The 18,466-nt window shown below is 46.5% G+C and overlaps 1 protein-coding gene across 1 annotated transcript in view; it reads left to right on the top strand.

Annotated features, from left to right (window-relative positions):
- The first annotated feature begins 6,346 nt into the window (after positions 1 to 6,346).
- MROH7 (maestro heat like repeat family member 7) overlaps positions 6,347 to 18,466 on the top strand; it is a 45,934-nt gene continuing 33,814 nt past the window's right edge. Inside the window, exons 1-2 of the mRNA XM_049775471.1 lie at positions 6,347 to 6,413; positions 8,296 to 9,153. Coding sequence (XP_049631428.1) covers positions 6,347 to 6,413; positions 8,296 to 9,153 — 925 coding nt within the window. The remainder of the gene's footprint in view (positions 6,414 to 8,295; positions 9,154 to 18,466) is intronic.

Raw genomic sequence — 18,466 nt, 5'->3', positions numbered from 1 at the left:
CTCAGAAATCAATCTTTTCTTTTTCTTTTTCTTTCTTTCTTTTTCTTTCTTTCTTTCTTTCTTTCTTTCTTTCTTTCTTTCTTTCTTTCTTTCTTTCTTTCTTTTCTTCTTTCTTTCTTTCTTTCTTTCTTTCTTTCTTCTTTCTTTCTTTCTTTTCTTTCTTTCTTCTTTTCTTTCTTTCTTTCTTTCTCTTTCTTTCTTTCTTTCTTTTCTTTCGTTCTTTCTTTCTTTCTTTCTTTCTTCTTTCTTTCTTTCACTCTCTCCCTTTCTTTCTTTCTTTCCTTTCTTTCTTCTTTCTTTCTTTCTTTCTTTCTTCTTCCTTTCCTTTCCTTTCTTTCTTTCTTTCTTTTCTTTCTTCTTTCTTTCTTTCTTTTCCTTCTTTCTTATTTCTTTTTCTTTTTCTTTCTTCTTTCTTCTTTCTTCTTTCTTTCTTTCTTTCTTTACTTTCTTTCATTCTTCTTTCTTTCGTCTGTCTTTCCTTCTTTTTTCTTTCTTTCTTTCTTTCTTTCTTCTTTCTTTCTTTCTTTTCTTTCTTCTTTCTTTCTTTCTTTCTTTCTTTCTTTCTTTCTTTTTCTTTCTTTCTTTCTTTCTTTCTTTCTTCTTTCTTTCTTTCTTTCTTTCTTTCTTTCTTTCTTTCTTTCTTTCTTTCTTTCTTTCTTTCTTTCTTTCTTTCTTTCTTTCTTTCTTTCTTTCTTTCTTTCTTTCTTTCTTTCTTTTCTTTCCTTCTTTCTTTCTTTCCTTCCTTCCTTCCTTCCTTCCTCCTTCCTTCCTTCCTTCCTTCCTTCCTTCCTTCCTTCCTTCCTTCCTTCCTTCCTTTCTTTCCTTCCTTCCTTCCTTCCTTCCTTCTTTCTTTCTTTCTTTCTTTTCTTTCCTTTCCTTTCTTCTTTCTTTCTTTCTTTCTTTCTTTCTTTCTTTCTTTCTTTCTTTCTTTCTTTCTTTCTTTCTTTTCTTTCTTTTCTTTTCTTTCTCTTTCTTTCTTCTTTCTTTCTTTCTTTCTTCTTTCTTTCTTCTCTTTCTTTCTTTCTTTCTTTCTTTCTTTCTCTCTCTCTCTCTCTCTCCCTTCCTTCCTTCCTTCCTTCCTTCCTTCCTTTCCTTTCCCCCTCCCTCCCTTCCTTTCCTTTCCCCCTCCCTCCCTCCCTTCCCTTCCCTCCCTCACTCCCTCCCTCCCTTCCCTCCCTCCCTCCCTCCCTCCCTTCCCTCCCCTCCCTCCCTCCCTCCCTTCCCTCCCCTCCCTCCCTCCCCCTCCTTCCCTCCATTCCCCTTCCCTCCCCCCTCCTTCCCTCCCTTCCCTCCCCCTCCTTCCCTCCCTTCCCTCCCCCTCCTTCCTCCCTTCCTCCCCCCTCCTTCCCTCCCTTCCCTCCCCCCTCCTTCCTTCCCTTCCCTCCCCTCCCTTCCTTCCCTTCCCTCCCCTCCCTCCCTCCCTCCCTTCCCTCCCCTCCCTCCCTCCCTCCCTTCCCTCCCCTCCCCTTCCCTCCCCCCTCCCTTCCCTCCATTCCCCTTCCCTCCCCCTCCTTCCCTCCATTCCCCTTCCCTCCCCCCTCCTTCCTGCCCGTTCCTTCCCCCTCATTCCCCTCCCTTCCCTCCCCCCTCCTTCCCTTCCCTTCCCTCCCCCCTCCTTCCCTTCCCTTCCCTCCCCCCTCCTTCCCTTCCCTCCCCTCCCCCCTCCTTCCCTTCCCTCCCCTCCCCCCTCCTTCCCTTCCCTCCCCTCCCCCCTCCTTCCCTTCCCTCCCCTCCCCCCTCCTTCCCTTCCCTCCCCTCCCCCCTCCTTCCCTTCCCTCCCCTCCCCCCTCCTTCCCTTCCCTCCCCTCCCCTCCTTCCTTCCCTCCCCTCCCCTCTCCTTCCTCCCCTCCCCTCCCCTCTCCTTCCTCCCCTCCCCTCCCCTCCCCTCTCCCTCCCTCCCTCCCCTCCCCTCCCCTTCCCTCTCCTTTCTCCCCTCCCTCCCCTCCCCTTCCCTCTCCTTTCTCCCCTCCCCTCTCTTTTCTCCCCTCCCCTCCCCCCTCCCCTCCCTTCCCTCCCCCTCCCCCTCCCCTCCCCCTCCCCCTCCCCCTTCCCTCTCCCTTCCCTTTCCCCTCCCCTCTCCCTCCCCTTTCCCCTCCCCTCCCCCTCCCCTTTCCCCTCCCCTTTCCCCTCTCCTTCCCTTTCCCCTCCCCTTTCCCCTTCCCTTTCCCCTCCCCTTTCCCCTTCCCTTTCCCCTTCCCTCTTTCCTTTCCTCCTCCCTTCCCTCCTCCCTTCCCGCCTCCCGTCCCTCCTCCCTTCCTTCCTTCCTCCCTCCCTCCCTCCCTCCCTCCCTCCCTCCCTCCCTTCTTTCTTTCTTTCTTTCTTTCTTTCTTTCTTTCTTTCTTTCTTTCTTTCTTTCTTTCTTTCTTTCTTTCTTTCTTTCTTTCTTTTCTTTCTTCTTTCTTTCTTTCTTTCTTTCTTTCTTTCTTTCTTTCTTCTTCTTTCTTCTCTTCTTCATCTTCTTTCTTTCTTTCTTTCTTTCTTTCTTTCTTTCTTTCTTTCTTTCTTTCTTTCTTTCTTTCTTTCTTTCTTTCTTTCTTTCTTTTCTTTCTTTCTTTCTTTCTTTCTTTCTTTCTTTCTTTCTTTCTTTCTTTCTTTCTTTCTTTCTTTCTCTCTCTATCTTTCCTTTTTTCTTTTTTTTTTGATTTTTGGGTCACACCTGGTGTGCTCAGGGCTTACTCTTGGTTTTGCACTCAAGAATCACTCTTGGCAGTGTTCAGAGAACCATATAAGCTGTCAGAGATCAGACCCTGTACTGTCACTCCAGTTCCGAAGGGACAGGCCCTTCCTGGAAGGGTGCTCCCTGCTTCTCTTGAGGTGGGTCCTGGTGGGTACATTGCTGAGTATTCCAGAGCCCAGTGACCTCATAAAGATGGAATGCTGGCTAGGCAGGAGGGCAACCTGGGTAAGTAGATGGTGGCTCTGGGAAAAGGCAGGTGGGGCAGTTCTGTCACTTCCACTAGGCAGTAACCACCTGGTCCCCAGGTAAAAGTCTTCCCTTTCTGGCTGAAATTCCTGTTAGACATTCACATTTGACTTCAAGCTGAAATTTCTGTTGCCATGTGATGCCCCAGGTGGAGGGAGCAGATCAGACTGAACATTAACAGCTGACAGAAGTGTTTGGGTTATCAGGTTCTGAGAATGGGGTGGTGGTGCTGAGGGGTATTGGGGAATGGCATAGTGTGGGTGATGTAGAGGACAAATCTAGGGAGGGACAACATCTAGGTGGAGGAAAAAGAAGGCAGAGGCTCTGGAAGTCAAATAGAGTTTTATTTTGGTGCCTCCCAATGGAGTTCAGAGATCACTTCTAAAGGCTCTTAGAGGGCCATATGGAGCCAAGATATGACTCTTGTTATGGGTTGAGAGCTTTATATAAATCATTTTAGAAGCCTGAATGGTCTGCATGAGCATGTATAAATGAGGGTGATTATATTCATATTGAAGAATTGACATACATTCATTGTTTAGGTTGTAGGTGCCTTAAGGCTGCCCCAGCACTGTCAGGGTGATCAGTAGGCCATGAGGTGCCAAAGATGGAACCAGGGTTCCCCATTTATATGCCTGGCTATAACCAGGCCTCATTCATTTATTCATTCATTCATTCGTACTCTAATTCATTCATTAGTACCCTACTCAGTGAGTGTTTTTTTGAATCTCCCCTGTGTGTTAGGCATCATGCCATGTTCTGGGAAAACAGGGTGATAGGCTAATCAGACTCTCAACTATCTCACTAGATGAGTCTAGCTAGAGTGTTTGTTTGAGTAGAGACAAAAAGAGTGGTCCGCTGAAACATTGATCATGTGCTGGTAGCTCACCCTCAGTGAAGGATCCCAGGATGACTTCTTGAAGGAAGAGACCTAAACAGATGCTTGGAAAGTGGATAGAAGTTAGCTAGAGGGAAAAGTTCAAGTGGGTAGAGCTACAGCTGTTTACAGGAAGAGAAAAAGACATTTGCTAAGTTCCCCAAGTCCAGAGGGAGATCAATCCATGTAAGCTCTGGAAGAAGTTGAGAGTGACTCAGCATGGAAGGCAAAGTGGTCGAGTGACTCAACGCTGGGGCCAAGTCAGGGATGACTGTGGGGATGTGGCTGGAGAGATGCAGGGTCAGCCATGTGGGTTGAAGATTCCATTTGAGGGTTCCGGCCCGTGGGCTCAGGGTTTCAGAGCTAAGAGGCAGATAACAGATGCAGGTCAGGGTGTCACCCCTGTGAGTTAACATGAGAACTTTCCTGCTGCCTCAGTAAGAGCTTTAGGGAAAGGTGATGGGGTGAATAGAAGGCTGATTTCCTGAGCTCACTATGAAGTGGACTTTCTCAGGGGAAGGCCTAGGAATCATTTAAAAAGATCAGCTCAGGAGCTGGAGAGAGAACCGAGGTAAGACACTTGCCCTTCTTGTAAGCAACCTACAAAACTAAAACCCCCAGGATCACCTAGGGTCTCACCAACATTGTCAGTTCTCACTCTTGAGCTATTCCTATATAAGCTATATTCCTAAATAAGCTAATAAATTCTCTCTTGATAGTAGACTCAGGGGACCATATGGAATGCCAGGAATTAACCCTGGGTCTGTCCCAGGTCAGCCACATACAAGGCAAATGCCCTACCACTGCTTTTGCTCCAGCCTCAAGTGCTTTTCTTCATTTTTATCCTCCATGGTTTCAGGGAGAAATCAGCTGTCCTCTGAATTGTATTCTCATTGGTTCTGTGCTTTTTTTTTTTGTTTTGTTTTTGGGTCACATCTGGTGGTGCTCAGGGGTTACTCCTGGCTGTCTGCTCAGAAATAGCTCCTGGCAGGCACAGGGGACCATATGGGACACCGGGATTTGAACCAACCACCTTTGGTCCTGGATCGGCTGCTTGCAAGGCAAACACCGCTGTGCTATCTCTCCGGGCCCAGGTATTCTCATTGGTAATGAAAACTGCTTATTTTAAAATTTCCTTCCACTGTCATAAGTTTTCCATTTAATTTATAATTTGTGGGGTTTTTTTTTTTGGGGGGGGGAATGGTCACACCCGGAAGTCCTCAGGGATTACTCCTGGCTCTACACTCAGAAATCGCTCCTGGCAGGCTCAGGGGGACCATATGGGATGCCGGGATTCGAACCACCATCCTTCTGCATGCAAGGCAAATGCACTGCCTCCATGCTATCTCTCTGACCCCTATAATTTGTATTTTTTTTTTTTTTTTTTGGTTTTTGGGCCACACCCTGTGACGCTCAGGGGTTACTTCTGGCTATGCGCTCAGAAGTTGCTCCTGGCTTCTTGGGGGACCATATGGGACGCCGGGGGATCGAACCGCGGTCCGTCCTAGGCTAGCGCAGGCAAGGCAGGCACCTTACCTCCAGCGCCACTGCCCGGCCCCTATAATTTGTATTTTTAATGAAAATTTAAAGGATGCATTTTGGCATAGATTACTTTGATTTTTTTTTTCAATTTAAAGTTGTTCCAATTAGGGGCTGGAACAATAGCACAGCGGTAGGTCATTTGGCTTGTACACAACCAACCCAGGACGAATGGTGGTTCGAATCCAGATATCCCATATGGTCCCGCAAGCCTGCCGGGAGTGGTTTCTGAATGCAGAGCTAGGAGTAGTAACTCCTGAGCGCCACTGGGTGTGACCCCCCCCCCAAAAAAATAAAATAAACAAAGAAAAAAAATAAAGTTGTTCCAATTTAAAGCTTCCTGAATCATCTTTCATTAAGTTTGGAAAGTTTTCAGCCATTACTATTTTGAACATTTTCTCAATGTGTCAGCCTCGTGCAAAGCAAGCGCCCCACCCACTGTGCCATCGCTCCGATGATAGTTTTGTTTTTTAATCTGAAGCTTTTTAGGATTCTGAGGCTCTACTTGAAACAAAAGAAGGCTGCATTTTGAACCCCAAATAAAGTTTCACTCTTTGAAAAAAGAATTGTCCAAGCAAGGAGCCCTGGAGGTTTACAGTTTCTAGAACCTTCCTGCTTGATCGCTAGGAAGCCCATTTCACCTTGGGGTTTACCACACTGGAGGTGACACAGGACAATCAGTTGTCACTTAAAGAAGGCATCTAAGGACCATGTATTGGTTGAGGTGATACTCAGAGTGGCAGGCTTTATGCACCCCAATGGGAAATAAGGGGAACTTCTCTCGGCCACAATGTTAGCAAGATAATGAATTGGGGTTTGGATCAAGGTTACATTCCAGAACTATGGTCTTTCTGAAGCCAAATTTAGAATGCAAGAACCAACAGATGAGGTAGAGCCTAGAGGAGCCGTGGCTGAAGAGGCGTCATGCAAGCTTGGGAGAGAGAGTTTGAGCAGAAGAGAAGCAGAGCCTGATGTTTGAATGTGCTTGTGCCACATGTGCGAGTCTCATGGTGGTAGGGCTGAGAGCTGAGTGGGAAAATCCTGATGTGGATGTTCAGAAGGGGAGGCAGACAGGTACGTGGGACCTTACATGGAGCCTTCGCCAATCTGCAGGCCTGGGAGCAGTCCTGAGAGGCAGAGCTCTGAGTGTTAGAGGAGGAGACTGGAGAACAAAGGAACAAAGGAAGGCTCAGATCTAGCTAGGGAGCCTGGATTTTGGGAGACCCTCAAGAAATTAAGGGGTATCGGAATAGAGCAGGGCAGGGGGTAGAGGGGCAAGAAAGCTGAGAGGGAGCTGAGATTAAACAAGGGGGTCTTTTAGACCATGCTAAGGGTTGGGGTGCTGACCCAAAGAGTAGAGGAAGCCTTGGGGTGGGCGGTACAGGCAGATGAGGGACAGAAAGCATCTGCCATGACCTCTCTGAGAGCTATGGGGTGGGCCTGACCACCCTCCCTTAGGCTGTCTGGGACAATAATGTCTAAGTTCTAGGACATTTTTTTTGTTTTTTGTTTTTGTTTTTGTTTTGGGTTTTGGGTCACTTCTGGAGGCGCTCAGGGGTTACTCCTGGTTCTGCACTCAGAAATTGCTCCTGGCAGGCTCGGGGGAACCATATGGGATGCTGGGAATCGAACTGGGCTCTGTCTTGGGTTGGCTACATGCAAGGTAAATGCCCTACTGCTGTGCTATCTCTCCAGCCCCTAAGTTCTAGGATTTTGAGTGTGCATGTGCATACACCTAGCTGGAGATTTGGCACACAGTCATGTGTGAGTAAACTGCTCAGTAAATATGACCAACGATTGCTCTTAGCTTGACTATCTCTCTTCCTGCATCTCCTCGCAGGGCCACTCCTGATTAAGAACACCATGCAGCAGGTGAGAGGTCTTACAGTTCCTGCAGGGAGGGGTCCTGGGTGTCTGGGATGGGTTTGGGAGTGTGGATGAGGAAGACCTCAATGTTCAGACAGCTGTGGTGAGGCAAGCTCTGCTTGGCCATTTTCTCCTCTTCACTGTCTGTCCCTGTCAGAGTAAGGGACTCTTGTGGGAGTTCCTGCTATCTTTTTTTTTTTTTTTTTGCCGGGAGTCGAACCTGGGTTCATCCTGGGTTGGCCACATCTAAGGCAAAGGCCCTACTGCTGTGTTATTGCTCTGGCCCCAATCCCTCCTTTCTATTCATGGAGGAAGCAGCTCCTTCTGTTTCCTGCTGTGTTCCTGGCCTGGGGATATCAGGGCTGAGATATGCCTGTGCTTTCTTCTGCAGGATCCTCTAAGGAATTGGCATGTGATGACTGTTTTGCTAGGAGGAGGAGTGTGAGGAAGGACAGTGGGAACCTCATTTGTGAAGGGCAGAGGGCATGAAAGAGCAGGGTGTGATTGGACGCTTCTCTGGAGATTATGGCTGGAGTTGGGGGTGAAGGTGCAGGATGAAGGGTACTGGGTATGGCTAGGGAGGACTTGGGCGTCACTGCAGAGCCTCATACCCAGTGGTCTGTAGTCTGAGGAGCAGCATGGCTTCATCCCTCTTTTCTCTCCCAGGAGCCTGGCACGAAACTCAGCAGGTAGCAACTAATGAGAAAGGGGTAGCGGCACTGAGATCCCATCCGGCCAGGAATGTCCCTGAGTCCCAGAGCTAGTCAGGGACTCACCGAAGACTCAAAGATGACACTGAGATTCAACTCTGATGAGGCCCCGGGGTTAGGCTCCGCTGTGGCCACTTTGGGGCCCACCCGAGATGCACAACTTGTACCCACCTCGAGTCCACCCCTGTGCTCTGCTCCAGACCCAAAACCACTGCTAAATCCTATCTCAGAGGACACAGCTGACCCTACGGCCAGTCATGTGCCCAGAACAGGTGACAGCAAGGCTGAGACTTCAGAGCCCCAAAAGCCCCTTGCACGACTCTCTGAGGAAGGCCTGGGCCTAGTCTCAAGCCCTGTCTCTGGGTCTAACTCCGGGGCAGCTGTGAGCCCAGCCTCCAGCCCTGGCCCGAGTTCTGGCTCTGCAGAGGCTACTGGGTTGAGCTCAGGGATCCATTTAGAACCCAACACTGAGCAGGCTGTGCCCCCCCACTCAAACAAGATCTTTGATTTGGGTCAGAGGAACTCCAATCCTTCCAGGCTCGGAGCCAACCCATTTTTCTGGAACCACTCAGAAGAAACTCTGAACCAAGGCAGTGGCCTTTCTGGTCTAGGCTCCAAAATGCTGCTCCTGACCACCTCCAATACTTGTCCAGAGCCTGAGTCCACTCCACAGCTGGGAGCAGATTCAAGAAGCATCTCTAAGCTGGACCTGCCTGTAGCTCTGGATTGTTGCAGGATTCCAGTGGCAGACTCGAATAAGACCATCTCTCAGGTTTCACCCAACATCTCTGGGTCTGCTTCCAAAGGAGCCTTTGGTGTAACCTGGAACACTAGCTCCCAAGGAGCCATCGATTGGACTTTCGGGGGCCCTGACAAGTCTAATTTGAACTCCACCAGCCCTGAAGTCTCTTGCCTCTCCCTGCTTCCTGTCTCCAGTGACAGCACAAGCCTGCACTCCAGCATCCTCGCGCCCAAACCCAGCCTTTCTCAGCCCTCCTGTATGACCTTCCTCCTGGGCTCCAATGAGACCCTAAGCTCCAGTCTCGTCTTCAGTGACACCTCCATCCTGTCACTGAGAAGCCAGCAAGACTCTTTGGAGGACAACAGTACCAAGGCGGGGCCCCCGGGAGAGAACCCAGGCCCCTGGAGCCAGACGCCCATTATAGAGCTAGGCCAGTTGGCCCTGGCATTCTCAGCCAGCATCGCCAAGGACAAGGTCCTCCAAAGCATTCCAGAGGGTAAGGCGAAGGTGATTGTCTCAGAGATATGTTGGAAGAACTCAGAGCTCCAGAGTAGCTCAGAGATTGTAGCTTTGGATTGTTGCAGGACCCCAGTGGCAAACTCAAATAAGAGTGAGGTAGGGGAAGAAGGAAGGGCAGAGCCTGAACAGGGTCAGTTGTCCAGGACTAGCACTCAGGTCTCTGCCCTTCGTGTATCTCAGACAAGCTCTTTTCATCTCTCTGCACCTCCAAATATATATATTTGGTTTATGGGTCACACCTGGCTGCGCCTGAGGGTTACTCTTGGCTCTAGGCTCAGAAATCGCTCCTTCTGTATGCAAGGCAAATGCCCTACCTTCATGCTATCTATTTTTGATATCCCCATGAAATCAGAGTTTTATTCTGTCCAAGGATGAATGCTCTAACTGAAATCTTTCTTTCAGAATGTGGTCTTTTCAGATGGGTGTTAGACCTTAGGCCAGTGTTAGGCCCTGCCCCAGGTCACTAGACCAAATGTTTGCTGTCACTGCCTCTGTGAAACCTTGGGGTTCTGTCTGGAGCCTGGACTTCACTCACCTCTGATAGACAGTTCGAGCTAAATCATGTCAGTTTTTCTTTGAACAAATAAATCAGCCAGAGAGATAGTTCAAAGCTCTCGGTATATACACTTTGTATGTCAAGCCTGACTTCCATCCTTGGCACCCCTAAATACTGCCAAGAGTGACCCAAGAATACTATGATAGGAGTAGTCCCTCAGCACCACCCAATATGGCCCAATCCTCTGCCTACTCAATTAATAACAAACACAGTTTTGTTGATGTTACAGTGTGTTGAGACCACCAGGGTAACTTCCAGCAGTTCTGAAGGCCATGTGATCCAGGGATCAAACCCAGGACCTCACCTATACCAGAACTGTTCTTGACCTTGATCCTGACCCCCAATACCTGTTTGTTTTTCCAAATTGGCTTTATCAAGTGATTCATTAAGCAGATAGCAGTTCATCTAGGAATCGTAAAAGTTCGCACCTATTTTTTCATGTCACCTCCCAATTATTTCTATCTCCAAATATTGTTTGTTCATCCACCAGTATCACAATATGATATTTAAATTTTTTTTGTTTTGTTTTGGGCCACACTTGGCATTTCTCAGGGTTTACTCCTGGCTCTGTGTTCAAGGATCATTCCTGAAGATGCTCAGGGGACACTCTGGGAGTGATGGGGATTAAATTGGGTCAGCAACTTGCAAGAAAGACAGTGCCACTGCACTATCTCTCTGGCTCTATCATGCTGTAATTTTTTAAAGTAATAACTTTGATCTAGTAACTAGTCTATCAAGTATGGTGAGCATCTCTCTTGTTTATTAAAATGATTGGTTTTAAAATAAAAATTATATATAAAAATGATATGGTTTTAGTGGGTTTGGGTTTGGGGCCACTCTTGGTGGTGCTGAAAGATGATGAAATATTAGGGATGGAACCCACGTCTCCTACATGCAAAGCTTGTGTTCCCATCTGTTAAACTTCCTCTCCATTCCAAACATCCCTCATTGGAATTCTTCCTAAAGTGTTGCTGATATCAGCAGCACTCACCCCATAGTTTGGGGCTCCTAATGGAACCTCATTTTTCTACTTTTTTTTTCGCCACACCCAGTGACACTCAGTGGTTACTCCTGGTTATGCGCTCATAAATTGCCCTTGGCTTGGAGGACCATATGGGACTCTGGGGACTGAACCAAGGTTCATCCTGAGTCAGCTACATTCTCTGGCCCCTACATATTTTTATCTGCCTTTGGCAAGGTCCTCTGAAAATCTCACTGGCACGTCCATTAGGATGTTATTTATTGAGTACTTGAGCATAAGAAATAGTAGTGGGCAGGGTACTTGCCTTGCATGTGGCCAACTTGGGTTCTATTCCCGGTATTCCATATGGTACCCTGAGCACTGCCAGAAGTAATTCCTGAGTGCAGAACCAGAATTAACCCCTGAGCATCGCCGACTGTGGCATGTCTGAAAAGAATGTTATTTATTCATTAAGTTAGATTGTTCTTTATAATGATATAACCTTAACACAGAAGAGTGATATAACCACATCTATCTTCTCTCTTCCAGTAGTCCCATGGGGAGCTTGTCAAGGGAGATAGCTCAAAGCGCTGGTAAAAACGCTAAGCATTTGGAGGTCCCAAGTCTAACACCTGGCATTGTGTTATCCCCTGCATTGCTGGGAGTCGCCCTGGTGACCAGCAGCATATCTAGACCCAACAACTCTGTGTGGTGAGATTTGAACATAGAACATCTGGTAGAATATGGCGAAGGGGCCTCCACTTGGGAGTCACCTTCCCCATATCTTTACTGAGATATAAATTACATACCATAAAATTTACCCTCTCTCTTTTTCTTTTGGATGGACCATACCTGGAGATGCTTGAGGTAAATCCTGGCTTTGCACTCAGAAATCACTCCTGACAATGCTCAAGAGCCATATTGGATCCTGGGGATCAAACCTGGGTTGGCTGCATGTAGGTCCAACACTCTACCTGCTGTACTGTCACTCCAACCCCAAATTTATCTCTTAGATTTACAATTTAATCATCTTGGAAGATATAAGAAGCATGCTCATCACCATAATTTTTTTTTTTTTGGTTTTTGGGCCACACCCGGTAACGCTCAGGGGTTACTCCTGGCTATGTGCTCAGAAGTTGCTCCTGGCTTGGGGGACCATATGGGACACCGGGGGATCGAACCGCGGTCCGTCCAAGGCTAGCGCAGGCAAGGCAGGCACCTTACCTTTAGCGCCACCGCCCGGCCCCATCATCACCATAATTTTATATTTTTTGTTAGTTTATTTTTTTTGTTTTGGGATCACACCTGGTGGTGTTCAGGTTCTGGTTATGCACTCAGAAATCACTCCTGGCAGGCTCAGGACTACACGAGATGCTGGGAATTGAACCTGGGTCTGCCCAGGGTTGGATGTGTGCAAGGCAATGCCTTACCACTATGCTATCTCTCCAGCCCCATATTTTATAATTGTTATCATACCCATCCAAAAGAAACCTCAAACCCATTGAATATCACTCTTGCTCCTAAGTCCTAGGCAGTTATACACCTACTTTCTGTTTCCATTTGGATTTTATTTTTTTATATTTTATTTTCAGGGGTCACACCCAGCAATGCTCAAGAGTTACTCCTAGTTCTGCACTCAGAAATCACTCGACAGTGCTAGGAAACCATATAGGATGCTGGGGATTAAACCTAGATCATTCACAAGCAAAGCAAGTGCCTGACCTGCTACTCTCTCTCTCTCCACCCCTCCATCTGACATTTTGAATAAATGGAGTCAGCTATTATGTTATCCTTAATGATTTTTTTTCTTTTACTTAGCACATTGCTTCTTTCAAGTTCTCCCACAGTATAGACAGCAATTACGGAGACTTGCTTTCTCACTATTGTGTGGTTTTTATTTCACTAAAGAAGCAATACCATGCTATTTACCCACTCTTCCACCAATGAACTTTAGGATCATTTTATTGTGGGATATTAAGAATAAAATTACCGGGGCTGGGAAGGTGGCGTTAGAGGTAAGGTGTCTGCCTTGCAAGCGCTAGCATAGGACGGACAGTGGTTCGATCCCATATGGTCCCCCCAAGCCAGGGGCGATTTCTGAGCACATACAGGAGTAACCCCTGAGTGTCAAGCAGGTGTGGCCCAAAAAAAAAAAAAAAGAATAAAACTACCATGAATACATTTGTATTTGTATACATATGTCTGAAAGTGAAATTTCTGGGTTAGAGTACAAACATTTGTTTAGGTTAAGTGCATATTAACCTGGAATTCCAAGCACTGTTGCTGATGCTGTAGTTGTTGTAGGGGTGTGTTTTCAGCTGCCAGGGTTTCCTGAAGTACAAGAAGAGGGGGAAAGTGCCCACACTCCAAAAATGTCCTAGTGATATCAGTCAAAATACCAGAATACCTGGAGTTTTGGTCATATTGTTGTCTCTACAGAGAGCTGTAGAAGAGTGGTGAAGCAGGACCATTGGTGAAGTAGAGATTCTGAGTGATGGGCACACCAGGTGTGGCTTTGGCCAAGGCTAACATTTGGCCTGCTCTCTCCTCCCAAGATTGCCAGCTTTCAGCTATATAACAGGTGTACCCATAATTTTTCATGGCTTGTTTTAAATCTTTTTCAAGAACAGTGAGTCTATGAAGGTGGCCGAATGTTGATATGGTAATGACCCTAGCTGGTTTCTAAGTGATTGAAGAGATAGTACAGTGGGTAGGTGCTTGCCTTACAATATGGCCAACCTTGGGTTGTATTCTTTTTTTTCCCCTTTATTTAAACATCTTGATTACATATATGATTGTGATTAGGTTTCAGTCATGTAAGAACACCCCCTTCACCAGTGCAACATTCCCACCACCAATGTCCCAAATCTTCCTCCGTCCCACCCCACCTCCACCTGTACTCCAGACAGGCTTTCCAGTTCCCTCATTCATTCACATGATTATGATAGCTCTCTGGGTAATTATTTCTATAACTGCACTCACCACTCTTTGTGGTGAGCTTCATGAAGTGAGCTGGAAGTTCCAGCCCTCCTCTCATTGTCTCTGAGGATTGTTGCAAAAATGACTTTTATTTTTCTTAAAACCCATAGATGAGAGAGACTATTCTGCATCTCTCTCTCTCTCTCTCCGATTTATTTCATTCAGCATGATAGATTCCATGTCCATCCTTGTATAGGAAAATTTCGTGACTTCATCTCTCCTGACGGCTGCAATATTCCATTGTGTATATGTACCATAGTTTCTTTAGCCATTTGTCTGTTGAAGGGCATCTTGGTTGTTTCTAGAGCCTGGCTATTGTGAATAGTGCTGCAATAAATATAGGTGTGAGGAAGGGGTTTTTGTATTGTATTGGGTTGTATTCTTAATCCCAAAATCCCCATCAAGGGTGATTTCTGAAGACTGAGTAAACTCTTGAGCACCATTAAGTTGGCCCCAAAACAAAATGATTGAATTCTATTTACCCACCCACATGGAAGAACTTCAGTGGTTCTTTATTCTTGCCAGTATTTGGACTTAAAAAATCTAGGATTCAGATGGGTATCTAGTAATCATTCTTTGAGATTTCAATTAGAATTTTTTGTTTCGGGGCCACACCTGGCGGTGCTCAGGGGTTACTTCTGGCTCTGGCTCAGAAATTACCCCTGGAGGGCATTGGAATTTTGGGAATTGAATTGGGTCTGCCCTGGGTTGGCAGAGTGCAAGGCAAATACCCTACCGCTGTGCTATCACTCCGGCCCCAGTTACTGTGTTTTAGAAAATATTTAATTCTTTTTTTTTTTTTTTTTTTGGTTTTTGGGGCACACCCGGTGGTGTTCAGGGGTTACTCCTGGCTGTCTGCTCAGAAATAGCTCCTGGCATGCACGGGGGACCATATGGGACACTGGGATTCGAACCAACCACCTTTGGTCATGGATTGGCTGCTTGCAAGGCAAACGCCGCTGTGCTATCTCTCCGGGCCCGAAAATATTTAATTCTTTTTTTTTTTTTGTTTTTGGGCCACACCCGTTTGACGCTCAGGGGTTACTCCTGGCTATGTGCTCAGAAATCGCCCCTGGCTTGGGGGGACCATATGGGACACCGGGGGATCGAACCGCGGTCCGTTCCTTGGTAGCGCTTACAAGGCAGACACCTTATCTCTAGCGCCACCTTCCCGGCCCCAAATATTTAATTCTTAATCATATAAGTGCTCCAATTTTCTTTTCTAAAGATTGTCTCTATTGGGTGCTGATTTTTTTCAAGCAGAGTCCAAAAGCTGTATCAATGTATAAGATTAAATTAAAAAGTATAAGATTTTCACTGGAATATTATTGACTCAACAGATGAATTTAGATACCATTGCGTAGATTTGAGTGTGGGTGTAGGTGTGGGAGAGGGTCATCACTCTTGTTTGTTTCTTGGGCCACATGTACAGGTGCTCAGGGCTCACTCCTTGTGGCCCTAGGGGCACATTATGTGGTTCTATGGATTCAGTTTGGGATTGTACAGTGTAAGGCAAGTGTAAGATCTTCTATACTATTTCTTTGGCCTTTATGATGTTATGTTCTCCACAGGGCAATCCATAATCCATTTATATTCAATGTGATCACAAATAATCTGAATGCCTACTTTATGCTTATGTTCTTTGTTGTTACTTTTTGCCCCTGACCCCACATTACCCTCTACCTCCTGACATACACCTTTTTGATGCTATATAGTTTGTTTGGCTTTTAGGGGAGGAGTCTGGAAGTTCTCAGGGTTGATTCCTGGTTCTGTGCTCAGAAGTGACCACTGGCAATGTTCATGGGGCCATATACAGTGCTAGGGATCAAACATAAGTTAGCTGTATATGGGGCCTGGAGAGATAGCACAGCGGCATTTGCCTTGCAAGCAGCCGATCCAGGACCAAAGGTGGTTGGTTCGAATCCCAGTGTCCCATATGGTCCCCCGTGCCTGCCAGGAGCTATTTCTGAGCAGACAGCCAGGAGTAACCCCTGAGCAATGCCGGGTATGCCCCCCCCCAAAATGTTAGCTGCATATTAGGAAAGCTTCTTAACCCCTGTATAAATCTTTATTTTGTTATTAATTTATATATATTTTTTGGGAGGCCACACCCGGTGACACTCAGGGGTTACTCCTGGCTATGCGCTCAGAAGTTGCTCCTGGCTTGGGGGGACCATATGGGACACTGGGAAATTGAACCGTGGCCTGTCCTAGGCTAGCACTGGCAAGGCAGACACCTTACTTCTAGTGCCACCACACCGGTCCCATTATTAACACAGTATTCTTATATTAATATCTGTCTTTGACTCCACTGCTTTCTGCATCTAGATCTTCCATTTGGAATTAGTTTTCTATAGCCTCAACTATATTCTTTAGGATTTTTCTTTCGGGAGAGCCAAACTCAGTGGCACGCAGGAATTACTCTTGGCTTTGCACTCAGAAATTACTCCTGGCAGGCTTGGGGAACCATATAGGATGCTGGGGATCAAATCCAGGTAGGTCACCTAATAAACTCTGCTGAAGAAGAAGCTCTATTTATGTACAAACATTTTCTATTTATCTTTCATTATCTTTAAAAATTTTAAATTTGAGGACTGGAGAGAAAGTACAGCAAGTAGGGTGCTTGTCTTGCTTACAGACAACTTGGATTTTATCCTTAGCACTCTGAGTTCCACCAAGAGTGATTTTTTTTTTTTGGTTTTTCGGGCCACACCTGTTTGATGCTCAGGAGTTACTCCTGGCTAAGCGCTCAGAAATTGCCCCTGACTTGGGGGGACCATATGGGACGCCGGGGGATCGAACTGCAGTCCTTCCTTGGCTAGTGCTTGCAAGGCAGACACCTTACCGCTAGCGCCACCTCGCCAGCCCAAAGCCACCAAGAGTGATTTCTAAACACAGAGTCAGAAGTATCCCCTGAGCATCACCAGGTGTGGCAAAACCAAACCAAACCCACAAAAATTTAAAATATGAAATGCTATCACAAGAGATGACAGAATAGTATTCATTTTTTCTGAATCATTTGAGCATAAGTTGCACCAAGATGCTCTCATAACCTTGAGTTTCATTGTGTATTTCTTACAAAAGGAACAGAAGTTTACCAAGGCAATAAAGAATTGGTATTAATAATATAATACCATCTTATCCTCAGATCCCTCTCAAATATCACCAATTATCTCTACAGTGTTCTTTAGAGAATAAGAATCTAGCTCTTAATCACTTACAGCATTGTTTTTACTGGTCTATTTCTTTTCCTAATAATCCTCATCCTTTCCTTGACTTTGTTGTTATGTTGTGCCTTTAGCCCAACTGTGCTCAGGGATCACTCCTGGCTGGCCTTAGGGGACCATATGAGGAGTTGGAGATTGAACCCAGGTTGGCTGATGGCCAGACAAGCATCCTATCCTTAGTACTATTGCTCCAACCCCACTTCCTTGACTTATGTACTCATGCTACATCTATAAGACAGCCCAATCCCTCTGCTAGCTGGAGTCCAGGCTGTCTGTTGCTTTCTTTTCAAAGAGATCTTGCATCTTTGGCTCCAACAGCAGGTGCAGTGCCCAACTGTCTTTTTACATCCTTCCCGGTGGCATAACCTTTGATTTGTTTCTTTAGGTTCCTTTGAGCATTCGAGCAAGAATGTTGTTGCCAAAAGTCTCCACTGCAGTGTCACCCTTTATCCCTTTGGAATAAAAAAAATATCACAATGGAGAACTGCTCTAAAATGCTGTGAATATATTCCTCCTTGAATTGTCAACATGTTTATTTAAGTTTGTTGCTGGGATTTGTGGTTTCCGGTTTGTCTGCCGACCTCTTCACTGTTGCCATCATCATTTTCTGCTATTCAAATTTCCCCTCATTGACTAGTGGGCTGAACATTCAAGCTTCTGTGTCCCTTGGTGACTCATCTTCATCATCCTTGAACTGTTTTCCTTTTTTTTTTTTTTTCCTTTCCTCTTGCTGTTGTGATGACTGAGCATTCACACTCTTCTGTTGCAAGGTCGAGCTTGCTGGGGTTACACACCATTTTTGCTGTGTACACACAAAGATGTGCCTGAAGTGAGCTGGAGGATGCATACACACACACACACACACACACACACACACGCACACACACACACACACACAGAGTCTTGGTGCTGGGATCACCCTGGGCTTGTGAGGCAGTAGTGGGGACCACGTTTGTCTCTCACCTGCCAGGGAGATGCTCGCTGAGCTATCCCAGGCCCACATGTCTCAGTTCAGTTTTCCCTTTTCAAGCCCAGGGACCATTCGTTTCTCCAAGGCTTCTTATTTCACTCCAGAGAAAAGGATCAGAAGTCAGTACCTAGTGTGCACTCCTATGTATTGATTCCACCCTCTTGTAGCCTTTGGGGGTCCAGAGAGCCCTAAGACTTCTCCTGGGTTTCATAATGTCAGGCCTGCTCTCCTCCTGGGTCCAGGCTCTCTATTGGTATGGAGCTCTTTGATTGGCCAGGCTCAGCTCCCAGGTCCTGCCCTCACTGGAGCAGGATGAATGGGGATACTGCAGCTCCACAAAATGGGAAGCCCATAGGGAAGACAGCGGCTCTTCAGAGAGCAAAGAAAAGGGGCACAGGGCAGCCACTGTCTTCCCCAGTGCAGAAAACCTTATAGGGTGCTCAAGGGAGGAGAGGATGGTGGAGTGCACCAAAACCACTAGGGTCTGTCGCCACTCAGAGCAACTCTTGAGGGGCAGGAAAAACCCTGAAAGAGGAAGGCTCTGGACATGGGTGTGTAAAACAGAGTGATGGAACCGGAACAGAGTGGTACCTTCTG

The sequence above is a fragment of the Suncus etruscus genome, chromosome 6 (genome assembly GCF_024139225.1).
Source record: "Suncus etruscus isolate mSunEtr1 chromosome 6, mSunEtr1.pri.cur, whole genome shotgun sequence".
Lineage (NCBI taxonomy): Eukaryota > Metazoa > Chordata > Mammalia > Eulipotyphla > Soricidae > Suncus > Suncus etruscus.
Note: the sequence above shows the minus strand (reverse complement) of the source record. Positions and strands in the feature narration are given on the sequence as shown.